Source organism: Phoxinus phoxinus (genome assembly GCF_949152265.1).
Source record: "Phoxinus phoxinus genome assembly, chromosome: 15".
NCBI classification, from domain to species: domain Eukaryota; kingdom Metazoa; phylum Chordata; class Actinopteri; order Cypriniformes; family Leuciscidae; genus Phoxinus; species Phoxinus phoxinus.
Genome location: NC_136890.1, coordinates 29698976 through 29717677, shown reverse-complemented (window position 1 = coordinate 29717677; position 18702 = coordinate 29698976). Strand labels below are relative to the sequence as shown.

Sequence of the window (18702 nt, the reverse complement as noted above, 5' to 3'; positions counted from 1 at the left end):
TTCTTTGTCGAGATTGAAGCCAAAAATTAATCCTTAATTTTGTAATATTGTAAAACGCTTTTCTGAAGCATACAACCTAGGCGGAGCAATACAGCTCACCCATTGGCTGCTCTGCCAGAAAAGCACAGCCTATGCGAGGCCAGGACGCTGACCAATGAGGACGCTTCGCGCCCTTCTGCGTCACCTCCCGCCCAAACAGGCGTGGCCTAGGCCTATAAATACGAGCATAGCTGTCTAACACGCCGATTTTCGTCAATGAAGCGACGCAGCGTGGACACGCACGGCATGAGACGCAGTACTCGTTCCCTCTCCTAGAGAGAACCGAGGTTACGTTAGTAACCGAGTACGTTCTCTTACGTAGAGTTCTCTCGTACTGCGTCGAAAGAACGCTACGGGAACCCCATGCAAACCGCCGTGCGTGTTCTTGGATCGACACAGACACCTAAGGGCGCGCGCGCCCTGGTATACAAGCGCCTACCCCAAGAAGTATAAGGAGAGCGGCTAAAATAGCATCATCCCTTATAGTAGTGCCTCTCAAGGCATAATAGCATATATATGTAAATATAGATATATATGAGGGGTAATAGCATGCTCATGGGACACATTGTCAGTGAGTGATGCTTAAAACATTGAAGTGACCTGGGCCGCAGCGCGGGGCAGGAGCACTTATACATATTAGACATTGAAGTGACCTGGGCCGCAGCGCGGGGCAGGAGCACTTGTACATATTACCATTGAAGTGACCTGGGCCGCAGTGCGGGGCAGGAACACTTATACATAGTCTTCTAGACCGAGAGCAGTTTAGCCTGCAACGCAGGAACCTCTAGGTTATAGAACCTAATAAATGTAGACGGGGAGGCCCAGCCTGCCGCCATACAGATATCTTGTAACGAGATTCCGCTATACCAAGCCCATGAGGAGGCCATGCCTCTCGTGGAATGTGCTCTGATGCCCAAAGGGCATTCCAAGCCTCCAGATGCGTAGGCTAGCGCAATGGCGTCCACTACCCATCGAGACAGACTCTGTTTCGTTGCGGCTCGTCCCTTGGAGCGCCCGCTGAACGAAACGAAGAGCTGCTCCGTCTGTCGAAAAACAGCGGAGCGGGACACGTAAGCTCTTAATGCCCTGACCGGGCAAAGGGAGCTATTTCCGTCCTCTGAGGCCGGCAGGGCCGACAGGGAGATGACCTGAGCCCTGAACGGTGTGTTGAGGGACTTAGGCACGTACCCATGCTTCGGTTTCAACACGACTATAGAGTCGTTTGGACCGAACTCCATACAAGAAGCTCTCACTGAGAGCGCTTGCAAGTCTCCCACACGCTTCACTGAAGCGAGAGCCAAAAGAAACACGGTCTTGAGAGACAGGTGTTTCATGTCAACTGAGTGAATAGGCTCGAAAGGGGCCCCTTTCATAGCGTTCAACACTGTAGAAAGGTCCCAAACGGGGACTGAAGGAGGCCTTGGAGGGTTTAACCTCCTGGCGCCTCTCAGGAAGCGGACCACCAGGTCGTTCCTGCCTAGTGAACGGCCAAGCGTTGGATTAACGAACGCTGATATGGCAGCCACATAGACTTTGAGCGTGGATGGGGTTCTTCCCTTATCCAATAGCTCTTGCAAGAAGGAGAGAATCTCCGGTTCTCCACACTGAAGTGGTGACAGACCTTGATCTGAACACCATCCAGAGAACACCGACCATTTGGAAGCGTAGAGCCGTCTAGTAGACGGAGCCCTAGCTTGTTCGATCGTGTCTAACACTCCTCTTGGGAGGTTAGCGGGTACCCGTTTATGGCCCATACGTGTAGGGACCAAAGCTCGGGGTGAGGATGCAAAATCGAGCCCTTGGCCTGTGAGAGGAGGTCTCTCCTCACTGGTATCGGCCACGGGGCAGTACTTTTCAGTTGCATCAAAGCTGGGAACCAGGTCTGATTCGTCCAGAATGGAGCAACTAGCAGTACTGAGCATCCGCTCTCCCTGATACGCTCCAGCACTTGAGGCAGGAGTGAGACAGGAGGAAAAGCATAGAGCGGGCGGCGGGGCCAGACTCTGGCCAGCGCGTTCGTGCTCTTCGAAAAGAATTCTGGGCAATGAGCGTTTTCCTGGTTTGCAAACAGGTCTATTTCCGCTCTGCCGAACGTTTTCCACAGCAGACGCACTGTCTGTGTGTGTAGGGACCACTCTCCAGTGGGAACGTTGTTCCGTGAGAGTCTGTCCGGGCCTACGTTCAAGTGGCCTGGCACGTGCATTGCTCTTAACGAGCGCAGGTTGTGCTGGGCCCACACCAGTATGCGTTCCGCTAACCTGAATAGGTTCCGGGATCTCACGCCACCCTGGCGGTTTATGTAGGCTACTACCGACATGTTGTCCGAGCGGACCAGGACGTGGTGTCCTTTTATCCGGGGACAGAAGCGCCTCAGCGCAAAGTCCACTGCCATCATTTCCAGGCAGTTTATGTGCGGTAGTTTGGCTCGCTCTGACCACTGGCCAAAGAGCGGACTGCCGTCGAGCAGTGCTCCCCAGCCTGAGGTGGACGCGTCCGTGGACACCACCTTCAGGCTCGAGGAAGTCCCCAGGCTTACACCTGACCGGTACCAGTCTGACGCTCTCCATGGTGTCAGGGCTGAAATGCATTCCTGAGTGACCTTGAGGCGATAGCGACCGTGTAGCCATGCTCGGCGCGGTACGCGCGCTCTCAACCAGAACTGTAGTGGGCGCATGCGCAGCAGGCCCAACTGCAGCACTGTTGAGGCTGAGGCCATGAGGCCCAGCATTTTCTGAAATCTCCTGAGTGGCACTATGTGGCCGCTGAGGAAGGATTTCGCCATTTGCAGGGTATTTCGCCTGCGCTGTGATGACAGCTGTGCTGTCATAGACAGTGAGTTCAGATCCAGTCCTAAAAAGGAGATCCTTTGACTGGGAAACAGTGAACTTTTCTCCCAATTGACCCTCAGACCTAAGCACTCGAGGTGATCGAGTATTAGTGTCTTGTGGTGAGCGAGTTCTGACGGCGATTGAGCCAGAATTAGCCAATCGTCCAAATAGTTCAGAATTCGAACGCCCCGGAGTCTCAGGGGTGCCAGCGCCGCGTCCATGCACACTGTAAATGTACGAGGTGCTAGGGATAGGCCGAATGGCAGGACTGTGTACTGATATGCCCGGCCCTCGAAGGCGAATCTCAAAAATCGCCTGTGACGTGACGCAATTTGTATGTGAAAATACGCGTCTTTCAGATCTATTGCCATAAACCAGTCTTCTCGGCGAATTTGCGCGAGGATACCTCTGGTCGTGAGCATTCTGAACTTCCGCTTTGCAAGCGTTTTGTTCAGACGCCTTAGATCTAAAATGGGTCTGAGACCCCCGTCTTTCTTCGGTACCAGGAAATATCTGCTGTACAGGCCCCCTTCGCTCTGAGCTTGAGATAAAGGCTCTATGGCCCCTTTGCTCAATAGCTTCGCTATTTCGGCTCGAAGTAGATGTGCTACTTCTGTTTTTACCGTGGTTTCGACTTTTCCCGTGAAACGGGGAGGGCGTCGATAAAACTGTAGCGAATAGCCTCTTTTTATAGTCTCTAGCACCCATTCTGAAACCCCGGGTAGTCCTTCCCATGCATCTGCACGTGTGACTAGGGGTTGAATGTAATCTGGGCTCTGGTCGCGAAATGGCGGCGACACGAGAGCAACCATGTGCTGTGACATGGACGCCGTGGCGTCTGAGGCGGGGGACATGTTTAACACAGTATGCGTCCCGCGCGCGCTCGACTCTCTGAGTTGAGAGAGAGCACGCGGGGCGAGCCCTACGGGGCTCGTTATGTTTGTGAATAAACGTGGGCGCTTGGTGGCGGGCACATTTATAACACCGGGGACACTGTGTTTGTGTACTGACTGACCGTTCGTTAGTTTCGTTTTTACAGAAACCGCGGAACGTGCAGTGTGTAGTGGTTGTGGGCACTGGACAGTGGGCACGCTCACTACACGTAAAGCACAATCGGTGTGAGCCGATTTTATGTGTGCAAACCCTGTGTTGAACGGGGCTGTGCTTGTGTGAATGAATGGGCACTGGGTGGGCATTGCAGTTACACACATTACACCATCGGCCTTGGCCGGAACACCAGAAATTAAACTCTTTTTTAGATTTATCTGGGTCGCCGTGAAAACGGCGTTTGTGTGCAGGCAAACGGGCTTTACGGCCGGTTTGTTGGCTGCTGAGTACACTGGTACAAACACGGAACTTAGGGCTGTACAAGCGGGAATCTTTGGTGGAAGTCCGGCCGCAGCGGGACCCGAACACCGTCTTTTTCCTAGCAGGGCTAGGATGGCGCCGAGGCCTCGGGCTTGATCGAGATCTTGGGCCGAGGACCACGCGGTGGCGGGCGGCGTCCGGCGGAGCGAGACCGTGGTCTCTCTCGGGCCTGTTGTTGCTGGGCCGGCGCGGCGGGCGCGGGGCGCTGCTGAGTTCGGGCAGGCGGCTGTTTAGGGCGGCCTGTTGCGGAACTGGAGCGCTTTGGCAGGAAATGTCTCATGGCCTGCGAAGTTTTCTGTACCTCGGCGAATCGGTCCGCGAAGTCCTTCACGGAGGATCCGAAGAGGCCAGCCGGTGAAATGGGGGCGTCGAGAAACGCAGAGCGCTCGGATTCCGCCATTTCAGAGAGAGTCAGCCATAAATGTCTCTCAGAAACAGTAGCTGTGGCCATAATCCTGCCGATGGCGTGTGCGGCGGACTTTGTAGCGCGAAGAGCTAGGTCTGTGGCGCTACGCAGGTCCGGAACACTGATCGCGCCCGGGCCTTCCTCGTCTAGCTTGCAGAGGAGGTTGGCCTGGTGGATTTGAAGCACCGCCATGGTGTGCAGCGCCGATGCAGCTTGTCCGGCGGCGGAATACACGCGACCGTTCAGAGCTGAAGACGTGCGGCAAGCTTTGGATGGTAGGACTCCCTTAGCCCGCCGTCCCGCAGAGGGTGGGCAAAGGTGAGTCGCTACCGCCTCCTCGACCGGAGGGAGAGCGTGGTAGCCTCTGTCTCGAGCACCGTCCACTACGGAGAATGCTGGCGAGGCAGAAGTACGTACTCTGGCTGAAAATGGCGCCTTCCATGATTTCGCTACCTCTTCGTGAAGCTCAGGAAGAAACGGTGCGTGTCTGGAGGGGGGCGCAGCGCGGTCTCCAGAGAGGAAGCGTCCATCCAGCCGGTTGAGTGCAGGTTGTTCGGGCGTCGACCAATCGAGGCCGAGGCTCGACACGGCCTGTGTGAGCAGACGCATCAGTTCCGCCTCGATGCTGATCTTCCCTCCTCTGCGCTCTCGAACAGCGGGGGAGGGGAGGTCCACAGAGCTCGCCCAACCCTCGCTCTCCGAAGCGAGAAGCGAACAGCAATCATCATCTCCCTCTGATACAGCTTGCTGGTCGTCATCCATAACGGACAAAGCGGCGTGCTGCGGCTGTTGTCCGTCGGTGAGCGACTCGAGCGAGACGTTGAGAGGAGCTAGCGGCGGCGGCGGCGAGCTCCTCGTGGAGGGAGGTTCCGGGACCCGCTGAGCACGGCGCTTTTTACGGCGCGGCGCTACAGGGGGCGGTTGAGCAGCTTCGGCGAAAGATGCAAGGCGAGTCCGCAGAGTCGCGATTGGCATCATGTCGCAGTGATGGCAGCCGCCATCACCGAGAGCGATAGCTGCATGTTCCTCGCCCAAGCAGGAAACACATAACTCGTGGTGGTCCCCGTCGATGAGCGCAGCTCGGCAGGAGCCGCAGGAAAAGCGAGACATCTTTATAAAGACGCTCGTGCTCTTTTGTGAGGAAAAAGCGTGTGACGCGGTAGGCGAACACACACACAAAACACACACAAAACTGAAAGGATATATCCACGCCGGAGAAGCGCAGCAGGGAACGGCGGCTGAAGGCGGCGAAGACCAGCGGCTTCAGGTAAGGGCTCGTCCTGCTGAGGTGCTTGTATCCAGACGGCTGTGGTGGCTCGAATCAATCCAGCGATGCGTGCAGCTTCGTTGAATTTAAGAAAATCGGCGTGTTAGACAGCTATGCTCGTATTTATAGGCCTAGGCCACGCCTGTTTGGGCGGGAGGTGACGCAGAAGGGCGCGAAGCGTCCTCATTGGTCAGCGTCCTGGCCTCGCATAGGCTGTGCTTTTCTGGCAGAGCAGCCAATGGGTGAGCTGTATTGCTCCGCCTAGGTTGTATGCTTCAGAAAAGCGTTTTACAATATTACAAAATTAAGGATTAATTTTTGGCTTCAATCTCGACAAAGAAATATCTTTCCCGTAGCGTTCTTTCGACGCAGTACGAGAGAACTCTACGTAAGAGAACCAGGTTGCTGCTGAAAGAAGTGTTAGTGAGGCCAGCAGGGGGTGCTCACCCTGTGGTCTGTGTGGATCCTAACGCCCCAGTGTAGTGATGGGGACACTATACTGTTAAAGAGCACCGTCCTTCGGATGAGACGTAAAACCGAGGTCTTGACTCGCTGTGGTCATTAAAAATGCCATGGCATTTCTCGTAAAGAGTAGGGGTGTACCCCGGTGTCCTGGTCACATTCCACCCGCATTGGCCCTTACCAATCATGGCCACTTTATAGGCTAATTCCTATCCCTTAATAAGCTCTATATCACTACCTCTTCTCTCTCCACCTGCATCTGGTGTGTGGTGAGCGCACTGGTGCCGTTGTACTGTGGCTGCAGTCGCATCATCCAAGTGGAAGCTACTGGTGGTGGTTGAGGAGAGACCCCCTGATATGATTGTAAAGCGCTTTGTACAGTAGTACATATGAAAGCGCTATATACATGCCTCATTCTATTCTATTCCATTCTAATTAAACAATTTTTACAGTTTGAATTTAGGCTATTACTAAATAATCAGTCATAGTAGTAGGCTAATGTTATTTCATAGTTAGGCCTATGTCATACATGGTGATTATGGTTTTGATGTTAATTGTGATTCTATGGAAGCATTCAACTTTTAATTTGTATGGACTGTATTTTATTTATTTTTTTGATACATTTTTATCATATTTTACATTTATATATCATATAATTTTCCCTTTTCTTACTTGTTTTCGAGGTCTAAATCCAAGACCTGAATCAATAGGTAGCCTAAATAGGCCTAAATGGTTTCATCAACTCGTCCAAAACATTGTAAAATTGCTCCTAATTGTATGGATGCAACATTTCCACTCCATTTTGACAGTGCTTTAGCGTTCAATCAGTTTTATGTTTCCCACTTTAATATAATCTAAGTCAGCAATGCCACAGACCAGTTCTTTCAGCAAGAAACGAAGCATCATGTTCATCCTATTACACAGTTTTAACCGTTCTCTGATCCCCAGGCATCATGTGATACCTCTGGGATTCCAGACTGAGTAATGGAGAGCCACAGAGATCCATTGTGTGACATCAATAGAACAAGTGTTGTTTACACCCTTAAAAGAACTGAAGATTTTCACTTTGAGGGAAATGAGAAAGAGACGACATGCACAGGAGCGAGAATAGGGGAAGCTGGGAGTTTCAACCTGAGGAGACCCTAATAGAGGATTCTGGTGAGTTTCCATCTTGCTTGGCCCAGGCGGACCTCAACGGGCAGAATAAGGACCCCTCGGCAGGTTGTGCTGTGGATGTCCCAGGTCCATCTTATCAGAATGAAGATATAATGTCAGAGAGTTGGAGGCAACACAGGAAGCATGTGTTTGTGCTGAGCGAGGCAGGTAAACCCATCTACTCGCGCTATGGCAACGAGGAGGCCCTGTCCTCCACCATGGGCGTTATGATGGCGCTGGTCTCCTTCGTCCAGGCTGGAGGCAACACAATTCAATCTATTTTTTCAGGTGAGATCCACCATCTTCATTTAGGTTTTTAAGTCTGATACAGTAGTTGTATTTGGAAAAAAAAGTGGTTCTTTGCAGCACCTTAAGTTTAGCAACAAATCAAAAGACTTCAGGTTCAGGTTGTAGATTTCTTTGGAACGGCGTAATAGTAAAGTAAGAATGGCGTCTGATTGTTTGAATATATGTTGAAAATGTCAAAGTTTAGAGGTCACCATCAATATAGTGTTTTTAAACAAGTTGACACAAAGAACTGTTATCACATTTACATTTAATATTTACAGTATTTTTTCCTGGGACAACATAACAAAAAGATTTTAAATGATTTAATATTATATAAATTCTGTAAATATACTGTAAACATAAGGTTTGAGTCAGTAAAAAAGGACAGTAAATTGTTACAAAAGATTTGTATTTCAAATAAACGCACCAAATCAGCGTATTAGACTGATTTCTGAAGGATCATGAGACACTGAAGAGTGGAGGAATGATGCTAAAAATTCAGCTTTGTATCACAGGAATAAATTACATTTTACAATATAATAAAATAGAAAATAGTTATTCTAAATTGAAATAATATTTCACACTATTACTGAATTTTTGATCAAATAATTGCTGCCATTGTGAACATAAGAGTGTTGGGAAAAAAAAAAATCTTATCAAAAGATATATTCTTATTCTCAGCATTTGGTTGCAAACAAAATAAAAGAGCTGAGTCAATTTCCAAGCAGTAACTTTAATCAGAATAAACTCAAAATTACACTTCCTCAGGAAACAGAACAACGACAGAAGAGACACTAAAATTAGTACTACTTTATATATTATACACAGAGAAACACTCATGACAAAACGAGATAATAACATGACACATCAGGTGAGACACATGGCAACAGACGACAGGGACAAAGGAAACTGAACTGGGAACAGTGCACAACTAACAGGCTAACAACTCAAACCTAGAAACAGACGTAACACTTACAAGCACATAGACGTTTTCTTACGAAGGGAATCATGTTCATAACAACAAACGAAAGGCTACTCAAAAAAGAAATAAAGGTCTTTCAATATGTCCTGTCAAAACTTCCAAAAACCTATCACCAAACAAAAAATGTAACATGCTGTATTAAATTGTGCATAGGGTTGTGAAACGATTAATCGCATCCAAAATAAGAGTTTGTGTTTACATAATATAAGTATGTGTACTGTGTATAATTATTTTGTATATATAAATACACATGCACATGCATGTATATATTTCAGAAAAATGTGTTATTTATATATCAAATATTTCTATTTCTATATAATATAAATTATATAAAAATATATATGCAGTATATAAATGCAAATATTTCTCAAATATATGCATGCATGTGTGTGTATTTATATATACAAAATAATTATACACAGTACACACACATGTACACACACATCTATTATGTAAACACAAACTTTTATTTTGGATGCGATTAATCATGATTAATCGTTTCACAGCCCTAATTGTGCACGTAAATAGATTATATATGTATATAAATCATTTAAGATTTGATATGACAACACACAACAGCTAATATTACTATGTCCTTTCCCTTTGTTTCTCTCAGATAATCGCACGGTGGTATTTTTGCAGAATGGGCCGCTGGTGTTTGTATCCGTTTCTGCCACTCGCCAGTCTGAGCAGCAGCTCCGCAGTGAGCTCCTCCATGTTTATCATCAGATAGTCAGCCTGCTCACGCAGGCCAGCATAAATCGTATCTTTGAGTGCCGGAAGAACTATGACCTACGGCGTCTGCTGTTTGGCTCAGAGAAGATTCTGGACAGCCTTCTCGATGTCATGGATTCTGATCCCGGCTTCATGCTCTCGGCGGTCCAGTGCCTGCCTCTGCCATCCTCTTCCAGAGACGTTCTCAGTCAAATCCTACAGAAAGCTGTCACCCCGAATCTGGTCTTTTCCTTTCTCATTGCCAATAACCGACTTGTCTCCATCGTTCAGGAGAAGACGGTCCTGGAGGATGCTAGGCTAAAACCCAGTGACCTTCATCTCCTCTTCAACCTCATCCGAGCCTCTGCTTTTCAGGCTGGAGAGATATGGACGCCCATCTGCCTGCCTCTGTTCAACCATGACTGCTACTTTTATGCGTATGTGGCATATCTAGACCCTCCTGAATGTACTGTATGCCTTGTTCTTCTGTCTACAGATAAAGAAGCTTTTTATGCCATGGCAGAGTGCAAAAGGAAAATTGAAGAAGCTTTCGCATCCCAGAATGCCTTGCAGTGTGTGTCAAACACTCAGATGAGCTGTTTTGATGATGTTGGTCTGGCTAATCTCAGGCACTTCCTCTACAAGCCCTCAAACGTGCAAGAGCACCATCGCCAGCTCCCACAGTTCACATGGTGAGTGGCTTGTAGTGCTTCATTTAATGTATAGATGAAATCAAAATAGACCCTATTAACTTTTTTTTTAATGTTATGCCTTTTACAAAGTCTAGATTTTGTTTCTGGGGTCTACTAAACAGGTTTTCATGCTTAAAAAAAAGAAAAAAAAAAGAAGATCTCTCTTCCCAGTTTGTCAGTAATGCTCTGTTTAGTTCCTGTCTCTATGAAGCCCCTCCTTCCGAAAAGTGCAATGTGCTCTGATTGGTCAGCTGGATCAGTGTGTTGTGATAGGGTGTAAAAACGGCGTCTCTTGGACATGGTGACAGCACTAACGCAACTCATCCAGGCCTCCTCCTTCATTTGACTTATGCCTTGTGTGGGAATTATTTAAATGAGGAATGTTGTTATGTGTTCGTTCCTGGAATAAAACTCAAGTCTACAATTGTGGCATTTTAGGGAATTTAGAAACAGTGCTAGTGATATAGAGAATAACTTCCTTTGGAGTGACTTGACCTTTGGAGACCTTTTTCATTAGAATATAATTTATTCTAAGTAATTCTTAAGTATTTTAGTTAACATTAATTTATTAAATGCTACAACAATAATGACAAATAAGAGTAGATTGTTGGGAAAAAAGTATTCTCAAAAGATCTGACTCTGAAAACATCCACTTTTCATCATTCAATCAAGTTGTGCGACTCATGGCTTGTTTATTACAGAAGTAAAATGGGTTGTGAATGCAGTTTTCACCTAAAGGAGACACTAAAAAACGTTAACGACAACTAAACGAACAAATCATTATTGGTTTGACTCATTTATCGGAATCAGCGGTTCTTTTGCCAGCAGAAACACCAGATGGGTCTCATATCCTGATAAACGATGGCCTATAATCCAGGATTTCCACATTCTGCAAAAGATTAGACCACTTTGCCATGCATTCTACAACAGTAATCACTTGATTCAGCTAATCACATGGCTGAAATGTTTCAGACCCTTTGCAGACACTGTTGAGAGGTGCCTTTTATGCAAAAATGCAAGCAAATATGGCCAACTGAATGAATAGACCGAAGCATCAAAGACCGCATGATGTGTGGATGCAGTCCGTGTCTGTTTAAACCGTGTCTATCTCGAATTGACTGAAACTGAGTTCTGTTTTCATCATCTGGTTTGCATTGACAGTCTATGTTTTCATAAGACACATCTCTGCCACTGTAATAATGCAGGTGGTGTGATCAGGTCACATGTCTTAGTGAATAATGTCTGTTGTAATCGATGATGCACACTATTATCATGATTAAATGATTGCCTCTTTTTTTTTCTTACATCGCTTCACTCAGCCCAGAGATGGACGTGGCATACAGAACCCAGGATGAGAAGATACATTTGCTGGATCTGTATCGCAACATGCACAATCGTATCCACAGTACGTCACGGCCCCTTAAACTCATCTACCATTCTGCAGAAAGAGAAACTCTGCTGGCGTGGGTATGTGACAATCTGTTTTTAGAAGAATCAAGATAACTATACAGGATGCTTGAAAGAATAATGTTCTGGGTTTAAAACATTCAACAAGAAAACAAAACTGACCTATTTAGTTTGTGTGTGTGTGTGTGTGTGTGTGTGTGTGTGTGTGTGTGTGTGTGTAGCCTATTTATACATTGATATACATTTTTTTTATTAAGCAGCAAATCAGCATATTAGACTGATTTCTGAAGGATCATGTGACAATGAAGACTGGAGTAATGATGCTGAAAGTTCAGCTTTGATCTCAGGAATAAACTACATTTTAAAATATATTTAAATAAAAATCAATTATTTAAAATTGTAACAATATTTTACAATATTAATTTGTTTGTATTTTTGATCAAATAAATGCAGCCCAGGTGAGCATAAGTGACTTATTTCAAAAACATTAAAAAAAATCCCAACCTTTTGAATGGTAGTTAATATGTACAGTATATTTCCTAAACTCGCCTTCTTGTTCTATAGGTCACTAGCAAGTTTGAGATGTACGCCTGCTTTACTCCTCTTATCACTAAGAAATCAGCTATCAGTGAACTCACTAAACTGCTGCGATGGATCAAAAAGGAAGAGGACCGTCTCTTTATCTGTAATCTCCCAAAATACTCCACTACCCCGCAGCCAGGCAGGAGTTCTACACACAGGGGGAGATCAGATAGACAGAGTGCATCAGACACTGGCCTTCTGTCTCTCTTGTAGCCAGGGCCGTCTTTAGGGCAGTGCAGCCGGTGCACCCCCACCCCACCCCCGGAACCAGATCTCAAAAGGGCAGAGAGAGGGGGAACCCAAACCAAACGCTATCGGACCGAGGGACGGCCCTGCTAGCCTTGTGTAACCTTCTGGCCATCACACTAGTTGCTGTTTTACTTCCATGTTTCATGGTAAATTCATCGGTTTGTTTGAATGTGAGAAGTGGCTACATTAAATACATGTCTTCCTTGTTTGTGGGTTCGTAGGTGGCTTGTTTCCTTAATAAAGTTCTGAAATTCATGTTCATTTTTCAGTTCAACTTTTGAGTCATTGTTCTGCTGGTTACTTTGCAATGACAGACTGTTGTACTAAAGTTGTGCCTTATAAATGCCTCATTCTATTCTTATTCTATTCTAATAAAATATATGCGCCTCTGAATCATGAGTTTAATCATGACTTTTATGCTTATGTGGCATGTCTAGATCCTCCTGAATGTATGCAGTAACATTTTTCTTGATCCTTTGACACTGAAGACTGGAATAATAATGCTGAAAATTCAGCTTTGCCATCACAGGACTAAATTACATTTGAAAATAAACTAAAATGGAAAACAGTTTTCTTAAATATTTCAATATTTTATACTGTATTACATTGTTTTGCTAAGAAAGCAGCTGCAAAACTGGCCCACTTTAATAACAATGAATAAAATGCTGAATTATATTCAAAAGCAGGATTATTTTTGTCCATGCCACTTTAAATCATATCCGAGAAGTAGGCTATTTACTGTTAACTGCTAGTAGGCTAGTTGTTAACTGCACATGTGACTCTCAGATGTGTGGCTCATGCTTTTTCTACAGATACAGTAAAGTTCATTGACTAACAAACCTTATCAGAGTTGCTGTTATGTGTTCCTGCAACAGCAGTCATTTGACAGAAACATTAATGCTTTTCTTCTTCATTCTCTGTTCAACCAAGAGATGTTAACCTGGTTATTTTATCAACACTGTTGATTGTCTCTTTGACTGTGGTGACAAAAAGAGCATAACATTATTCCAGTAACCTCAATTCATTCATCTATGTGAGTGCTTGATCTGTCAATATATATAAATAAATTGTGACAAATGAGCACAATAGGGTGCCGACGTCGAGGTTTGTCGTGTTACCGTCCAAAGAACTACAGAAGTGAATACATTGTCTGAGTGCGCCATCTTCAGGAAAGGCGCAGTCATTACTGATGGTGGCGTTTTTCTCCCAGCAAGCCAATGCGTTTTAAATGGGCGACATCAGAAAGCTACAGCTTTAACCTTCAACTTAACAGAATGACAATTATTTCAGTAATACAAAGCTGTCAGAAAACAACGTAATAGCAGATCGAGAGAGTTGTATTCTGCCCAGCAGTGTTTTGCTGTAGTGAAGATGGCGCAAGCACTGTCAGAGGAGGAGTTCCACCGTATGCAGGTACAAATATCTTTATTTGCGCTTGGATTTGACATCTACCACACTCTTTAATCCACATATGAGATCTTTAATGTGTTCAAATTTGATTTTCGGTGGTAATATGTGCAAAACGGGTATATTTTATGGCTGAAGTTGACATTCTGAGCGGATTGGGACTCTGTTAGCTGTAACGTTAGCCGTTAACCTGCCAAGCTAACTGTTATGAGGCTGAAAATAGTTTTAATTGACAATTACAATATTTTTCCATTAATGCATGTAATAGTTTGGCTAATGAAACGGCTGTTTGTTGAAATGACATGGAATATAGTATATATATGACGAGTTTGTGACACACAATACAAATGTGTTTAGCTTGTTAGCATGCTAACCTGTAATTAATGACCGTTAGCACGTCAAACAGCGGTTAATATTGCTTTTCTACACAACTAACGGGTTAGAAAATTATATATTTAGTTTTGGAGACGTGTTTCGAGTGAATGTTAAGATGCTAAATATCATACCCCTGTTGTTTTGCGCGAGCTGCTAATATTCTATTGTTTACAATTCCAGTAGCATTTAATATTCCGTTTTATAGCAACCAGACTCTTTAATTAAAAGTTTCCATTATGTAAATACACTTGGTAAATAACTGTATTAACATGATTCATTGCATAAAAAGACGCTGAGATTTGAATTATGCTTTTATGATGATGTGTTGTCATAATTTCTGTTTTACAATAATCAATAATATGTACATTAATTAAATGCCCTGTTAACTTCAGTAAACAATATTTTGCTCTGTTAAACTCTTTTAATGCGTGTTTGGTCAGGCTCAGCTCTTGGAGCTGAGAACACAGAACTACCAACTATCGGATGAGCTGCGAAAAAATACAGCTGGTGAGTACAGAATGTAAACCTACACCTTTATTTATTCAAGACAGACCAGCTGACCTGTGTGCGTCATGAACACGGTAGATTGCAATTTGTTGTTATTAAAATCAGGTGTCCTATTGCACCTATTCCACTGAACTTTTTAACCTTTTCTGTGGTTATTTGTAGTGCTGGATTTGGCCGATTTAAATGTCAAAACATTTCTGAGAATGCAACTCTTTTCGACAACTGGAAGCACAATCAAATGTACAAAATTATTTAATAATCGAACATGTGAAGGAGGTAGAAATGTATAAAGATAGGCATTCTAATTCTGTCAACCAATTCTGAGTAGTCTGAGGCCGGTTGCACCAGTTGTAAGTCCATTTTAAGCCTAGATGGCACTAAGTTACAATATATGAATGAACTACTAGGCTAATTATTAAACTTGGTGTGACAATGTGAACTAATATATGAACTAAATATTTAGAGAATATCTCAATCCTTTAGACCAGGATTTCCCAAAATGTGCATGTTTCTTGAGTTGGAAAAAAAGCTAGTAATTAGTTAAACAATACAAATGTTAAATTAAAATCAATAAATAATTACAAATAAAAACACAAATAAAACACTTACTAAAAAAGATATTTGAAATAAAATATTACAAATTAAAATATCTATGTTATGTGACCATGTGATTAGAATTGTATAGCTTATAATAAGCTTATAATACCGGTAAGTAAATATTTTAGGTCAAAGGGTTTTTACAGGCAAAAGCGTTTGGGAATCCCTGCTTTAGACTTAAACGATGCTGTAGACATTTTAAGACGATGCTACATTTTAAGAAATTATCATTTAAATGTTCCACTATTGGTATTTATTTAATTTATTTGATTTTATGTGCAGTTCCAGGATACATTTACTCAATGAAAATTATGGAATAAACTTTTGATAGTTATTAAAAATGCAAGAACATTTGAAAACAACAACTGCAAAATGTATGGGAACTAAAATGTATGGCTTTTCAGCACTACTTCTTATTTACTGTTTTGAAAACTGCTTATTGGTAGCGGTGGGCAGATCGAGGCTTCGTTGAACACTGAAACATTTGAAGCAAATATGCCATATTGTATGGAGGCTCCAAAACACCCGACACCCGTCTCCTCGGGGACCCCTAGTGGTCAGAACAGTGTAAATGCAACAAAAACCCAGGCCAAACATGCATAAAAACACCTTTTACAAATCTATTGCAATTTTTTTTAAAGTAATATCTTTCAAATGCAATTATCTAATCATCTAATAAGATTATCTAGGCCTAGTGTGTATGTTCTTTTATCAATTGTCAGTGTTTGTTTTGTTTGTTCTATTAATGGCTCAGCTAACATGCCAATAAGAGACTATTAATCATTTTAATTATACTAATGCCTAATTTAAATGTCTTCGAAGGTATAAAACTGATCAGAGATCAGGTAAAACCCATAGACATTTGTTCATTGGTTCTCAGTTGACAGATCATCGCCATCGATCAGCTGTGAACCATTGAAATTTCAAAGTGTTTTAAAACAGTTATGACGTAATGAAGCCTTGTTTACTGAAATCACTTGAATGGCAGTTTGATACACGCTCCGAACCATTGATGCGTAACAAAAGATTAACGTAAAGATTTCGAAGCTTCATGAAGCAGTGTTTTGAAATTAGCACCACTACTTATTGGATCAGTAAATGCTATATCAACTCATATTAGTTTAGATATCGTATGACCTACAAGCCTTGCTTTCATTTATAAGATCTTATGAATTACTTATCCTAAACTGATCATCAGTGAACACCTATCACTGTTCTCTAAGAAAACATGAATTTAAAATATGCAGTTGACTAAATATTATATAGTCCTGTAATTACTATTAACAAAATGCCTTAGCAGTTTATGCTTGTGCAGCTGTCTGTAAAAATTGATAAATGCAAGTATATGTGTATCATTTTTTATGTTAACTTCATATTGTGTATTACAGAGCTCAACAGTGTCCGTCAGAAGACCTCGAACTTGGAGAAAGACTATATCAAAGCACAGAAGGTAGTGTTTACTTTGATATTTTAGATAAAGGTTAATTTAGCACACAAGGCACTGGTCATCATGTTTGCATAAAGTGTTTAATGCAGTGATCAAAATGTAGCACAGTACATTGTGTCTACGACTTAGCATTTCCAACACTCATGAGTCTAAACTAATTAGGATAGTGAAGCAGTTTGCTAAAAGTGGTGTATAAATGTTCATAATAATAATTGTACAGTTCACCTTCAACATCATTACTTTAAAGTCGTCATGAAACAGAAGTTGCGATAGTCTTTTCTTACCTCTTGTGTATGTTGTCATATTGAAATAAGTTGTCCATTCAGTTAACAGTTTAGTTTAGATAATGTTTTCTTCTTCATTTTCACCCTTAGGCTTTGAACAAGAGCAAGAAAGCACAGGTGAGATTTCTTCTGAAAATCAGCTTTTGATTTTTGACAATCATTGCTGTGAATACAAATGCAATGATATGCTATCCAGAGAGAGTAGTATGTGAAAAATCCCTGTCTGGTAACCGTGCTGTATTATTCTCTCTTTTTCAGGAGGTAGATGCCTTACTCAGTGAGAATGAAATGCTTCAGGGCAAGTTACACAGTCAGGAAGATGACTTCAGGCTGCAGAACAGCACCCTCATGCAAGAGCTGTCCAAGGTGCTGAGCACACACACATTATTGAACCCCTGTCATGAACATGAGCATGTGAACCCAGAAAACTTATGCACAAGTATACCAGAAACGTATTGCTCACACTCATAGCAACTAGTAATGGAATACAGTAATCTATCAACCTTATTTTGCAACAATGAAGTAAGCGAGTTTCTGTGAATGTGTGAGATTTCTGATTCATTAGCCTCTGTAGGTAAATAACTAGAATAATGACAAAGTGCAGTATAACTATTTTTAATTATATAATCTGTGTTTATAATTATGACAATACATGAAAATAATATGGTAAGCAGCATAAAAAACTGTTTTGTACAGCTAAAAATTACTGGAAGGGGATCTTGAAGCCTTGCACATTCAATTTACAAATGCCAGCTCCCAATCTTACATTGAAAATAAGGTGGATGACCAGAACTTCATTCGCCTCACACAGTAGTCACATGGCTAATAGGACAATTCAGACAACTTTACAGCTCAACTAGCTTCTTTTTTTTCATGTAAGACTGTTTAGGGTCAAATAAGTTTCTTATGCTCACCAAGACTGCATTCATTTAATCAAATATTATTATTGTTTAATATTATGTTTTCTATTTTCAGATATTTAAAAATGTAATTCATTCCTGTGATCAAAGCAGAATTCTCATTTTAATATGCTAATTTGTTGCTCAAGTAACATTTCTTTTTATTATTAATGTTGAAAACAGTTAAATATTTTTGTGAAAACCGTGATAATTTTTTTTTTCATGATTCTTTGATGTATAGAAAGTTCAAAAGAAAAGCGTATTCATATTTTGTAACATTGTAAATGTGTTTACTTTCACTTTAATGTAATTTTACTGTCAGTTCAATGCATTCTTGCTGAATAAAAGTAGTAATTCCTTTTTATTTTATTTTTTATTTTTTTATACTTACTGGTCCTAAACTTTTAAATAGTAGTGTAAGCGCTGTAACTAAAGTTGCATGTCAGAACACAAACATAGTCTCTACCTTTGTGCCCATTATGTAATGTCACACCAGAATCATTTGAGTTATTATTTTTCTGTTTCTAATCAGTTGCTGTGTGTTGTAGTTATGTTCCCAGATTGAGCAGTTAGAGTCGGAGAATCGAGGATTAAGGGAGGGTCAAGGGTTGGAAAGACCCGCCTCTGTTCCAGTGGATGCTGAGCTCCTTCGCCTTCAGGCTGAAAACTCTGCCCTGCAGAAGAAATTGACAGGTGAGAGGAGCTCATGCATACAGTCCTTATCAATTTTTCCTTACAAACACTTTA

General features: G+C 42.8%; 3 protein-coding genes across 6 annotated transcripts in view; 2 read left to right on the top strand and 1 right to left on the bottom strand.

The window, feature by feature from the left end:
- Nucleotides 1–218: 218 nt before the first annotated feature.
- Nucleotides 219–3650, bottom strand: LOC307011878 (uncharacterized protein). The gene is made up of 2 exons (XM_079637947.1): nucleotides 693–3650; nucleotides 219–639 (listed from the first exon to the last, which is right to left on the bottom strand). The coding sequence occupies exon 1, from the start codon at nucleotides 3600–3602 to the stop codon at nucleotides 786–788; it is 2817 nt and encodes a 938-aa protein (XP_079494073.1). The 5' UTR covers nucleotides 3603–3650; the 3' UTR covers nucleotides 219–639; nucleotides 693–785.
- A 3692-nt stretch (nucleotides 3651–7342) lies between these two features.
- On the top strand, nucleotides 7343–13117 carry mon1ba (MON1 secretory trafficking family member Ba). The gene is made up of 4 exons (XM_079637832.1): nucleotides 7343–7813; nucleotides 9412–10201; nucleotides 11521–11668; nucleotides 12173–13117. Exons 1-4 carry the CDS (start codon nucleotides 7462–7464, stop codon nucleotides 12401–12403), a joined length of 1521 nt encoding a protein of 506 aa, XP_079493958.1. The 5' UTR covers nucleotides 7343–7461; the 3' UTR covers nucleotides 12404–13117.
- A 409-nt stretch (nucleotides 13118–13526) lies between these two features.
- Nucleotides 13527–18702, top strand: part of gripap1 (GRIP1 associated protein 1) — a 39001-nt gene continuing 33825 nt past the window's right edge. For all 4 annotated transcript variants that reach the window (XM_079638803.1, XM_079638802.1, XM_079638801.1 and 1 more), the window contains exons 1-6: nucleotides 13527–13852; nucleotides 14662–14728; nucleotides 16714–16775; nucleotides 17147–17173; nucleotides 17315–17422; nucleotides 18504–18648. In XM_079638803.1, coding sequence (XP_079494929.1) covers nucleotides 13811–13852; nucleotides 14662–14728; nucleotides 16714–16775; nucleotides 17147–17173; nucleotides 17315–17422; nucleotides 18504–18648 — 451 coding nt within the window. In that variant the 5' untranslated portion in view covers nucleotides 13527–13810. The remainder of the gene's footprint in view (nucleotides 13853–14661; nucleotides 14729–16713; nucleotides 16776–17146; nucleotides 17174–17314; nucleotides 17423–18503; nucleotides 18649–18702) is intronic.

Coding starts and splice junctions, on each gene's coding strand:
- LOC307011878 (XM_079637947.1), bottom strand. CDS start 3,602: ATGGGAAGGACTACCCGGGGTTTCAGAATGGGTGCTAGAGACTATAAA.
- mon1ba (XM_079637832.1), top strand. CDS start 7,462: ATGCACAGGAGCGAGAATAGGGGAAGCTGGGAGTTTCAACCTGAGGAG. Junction 10,202..11,520: donor CAGCTCCCACAGTTCACATG/GTGAGTGGCTTG, acceptor CGCTTCACTCAG/CCCAGAGATGGACGTGGCAT. Junction 11,669..12,172: donor GAGAAACTCTGCTGGCGTGG/GTATGTGACAAT, acceptor CTTGTTCTATAG/GTCACTAGCAAGTTTGAGAT.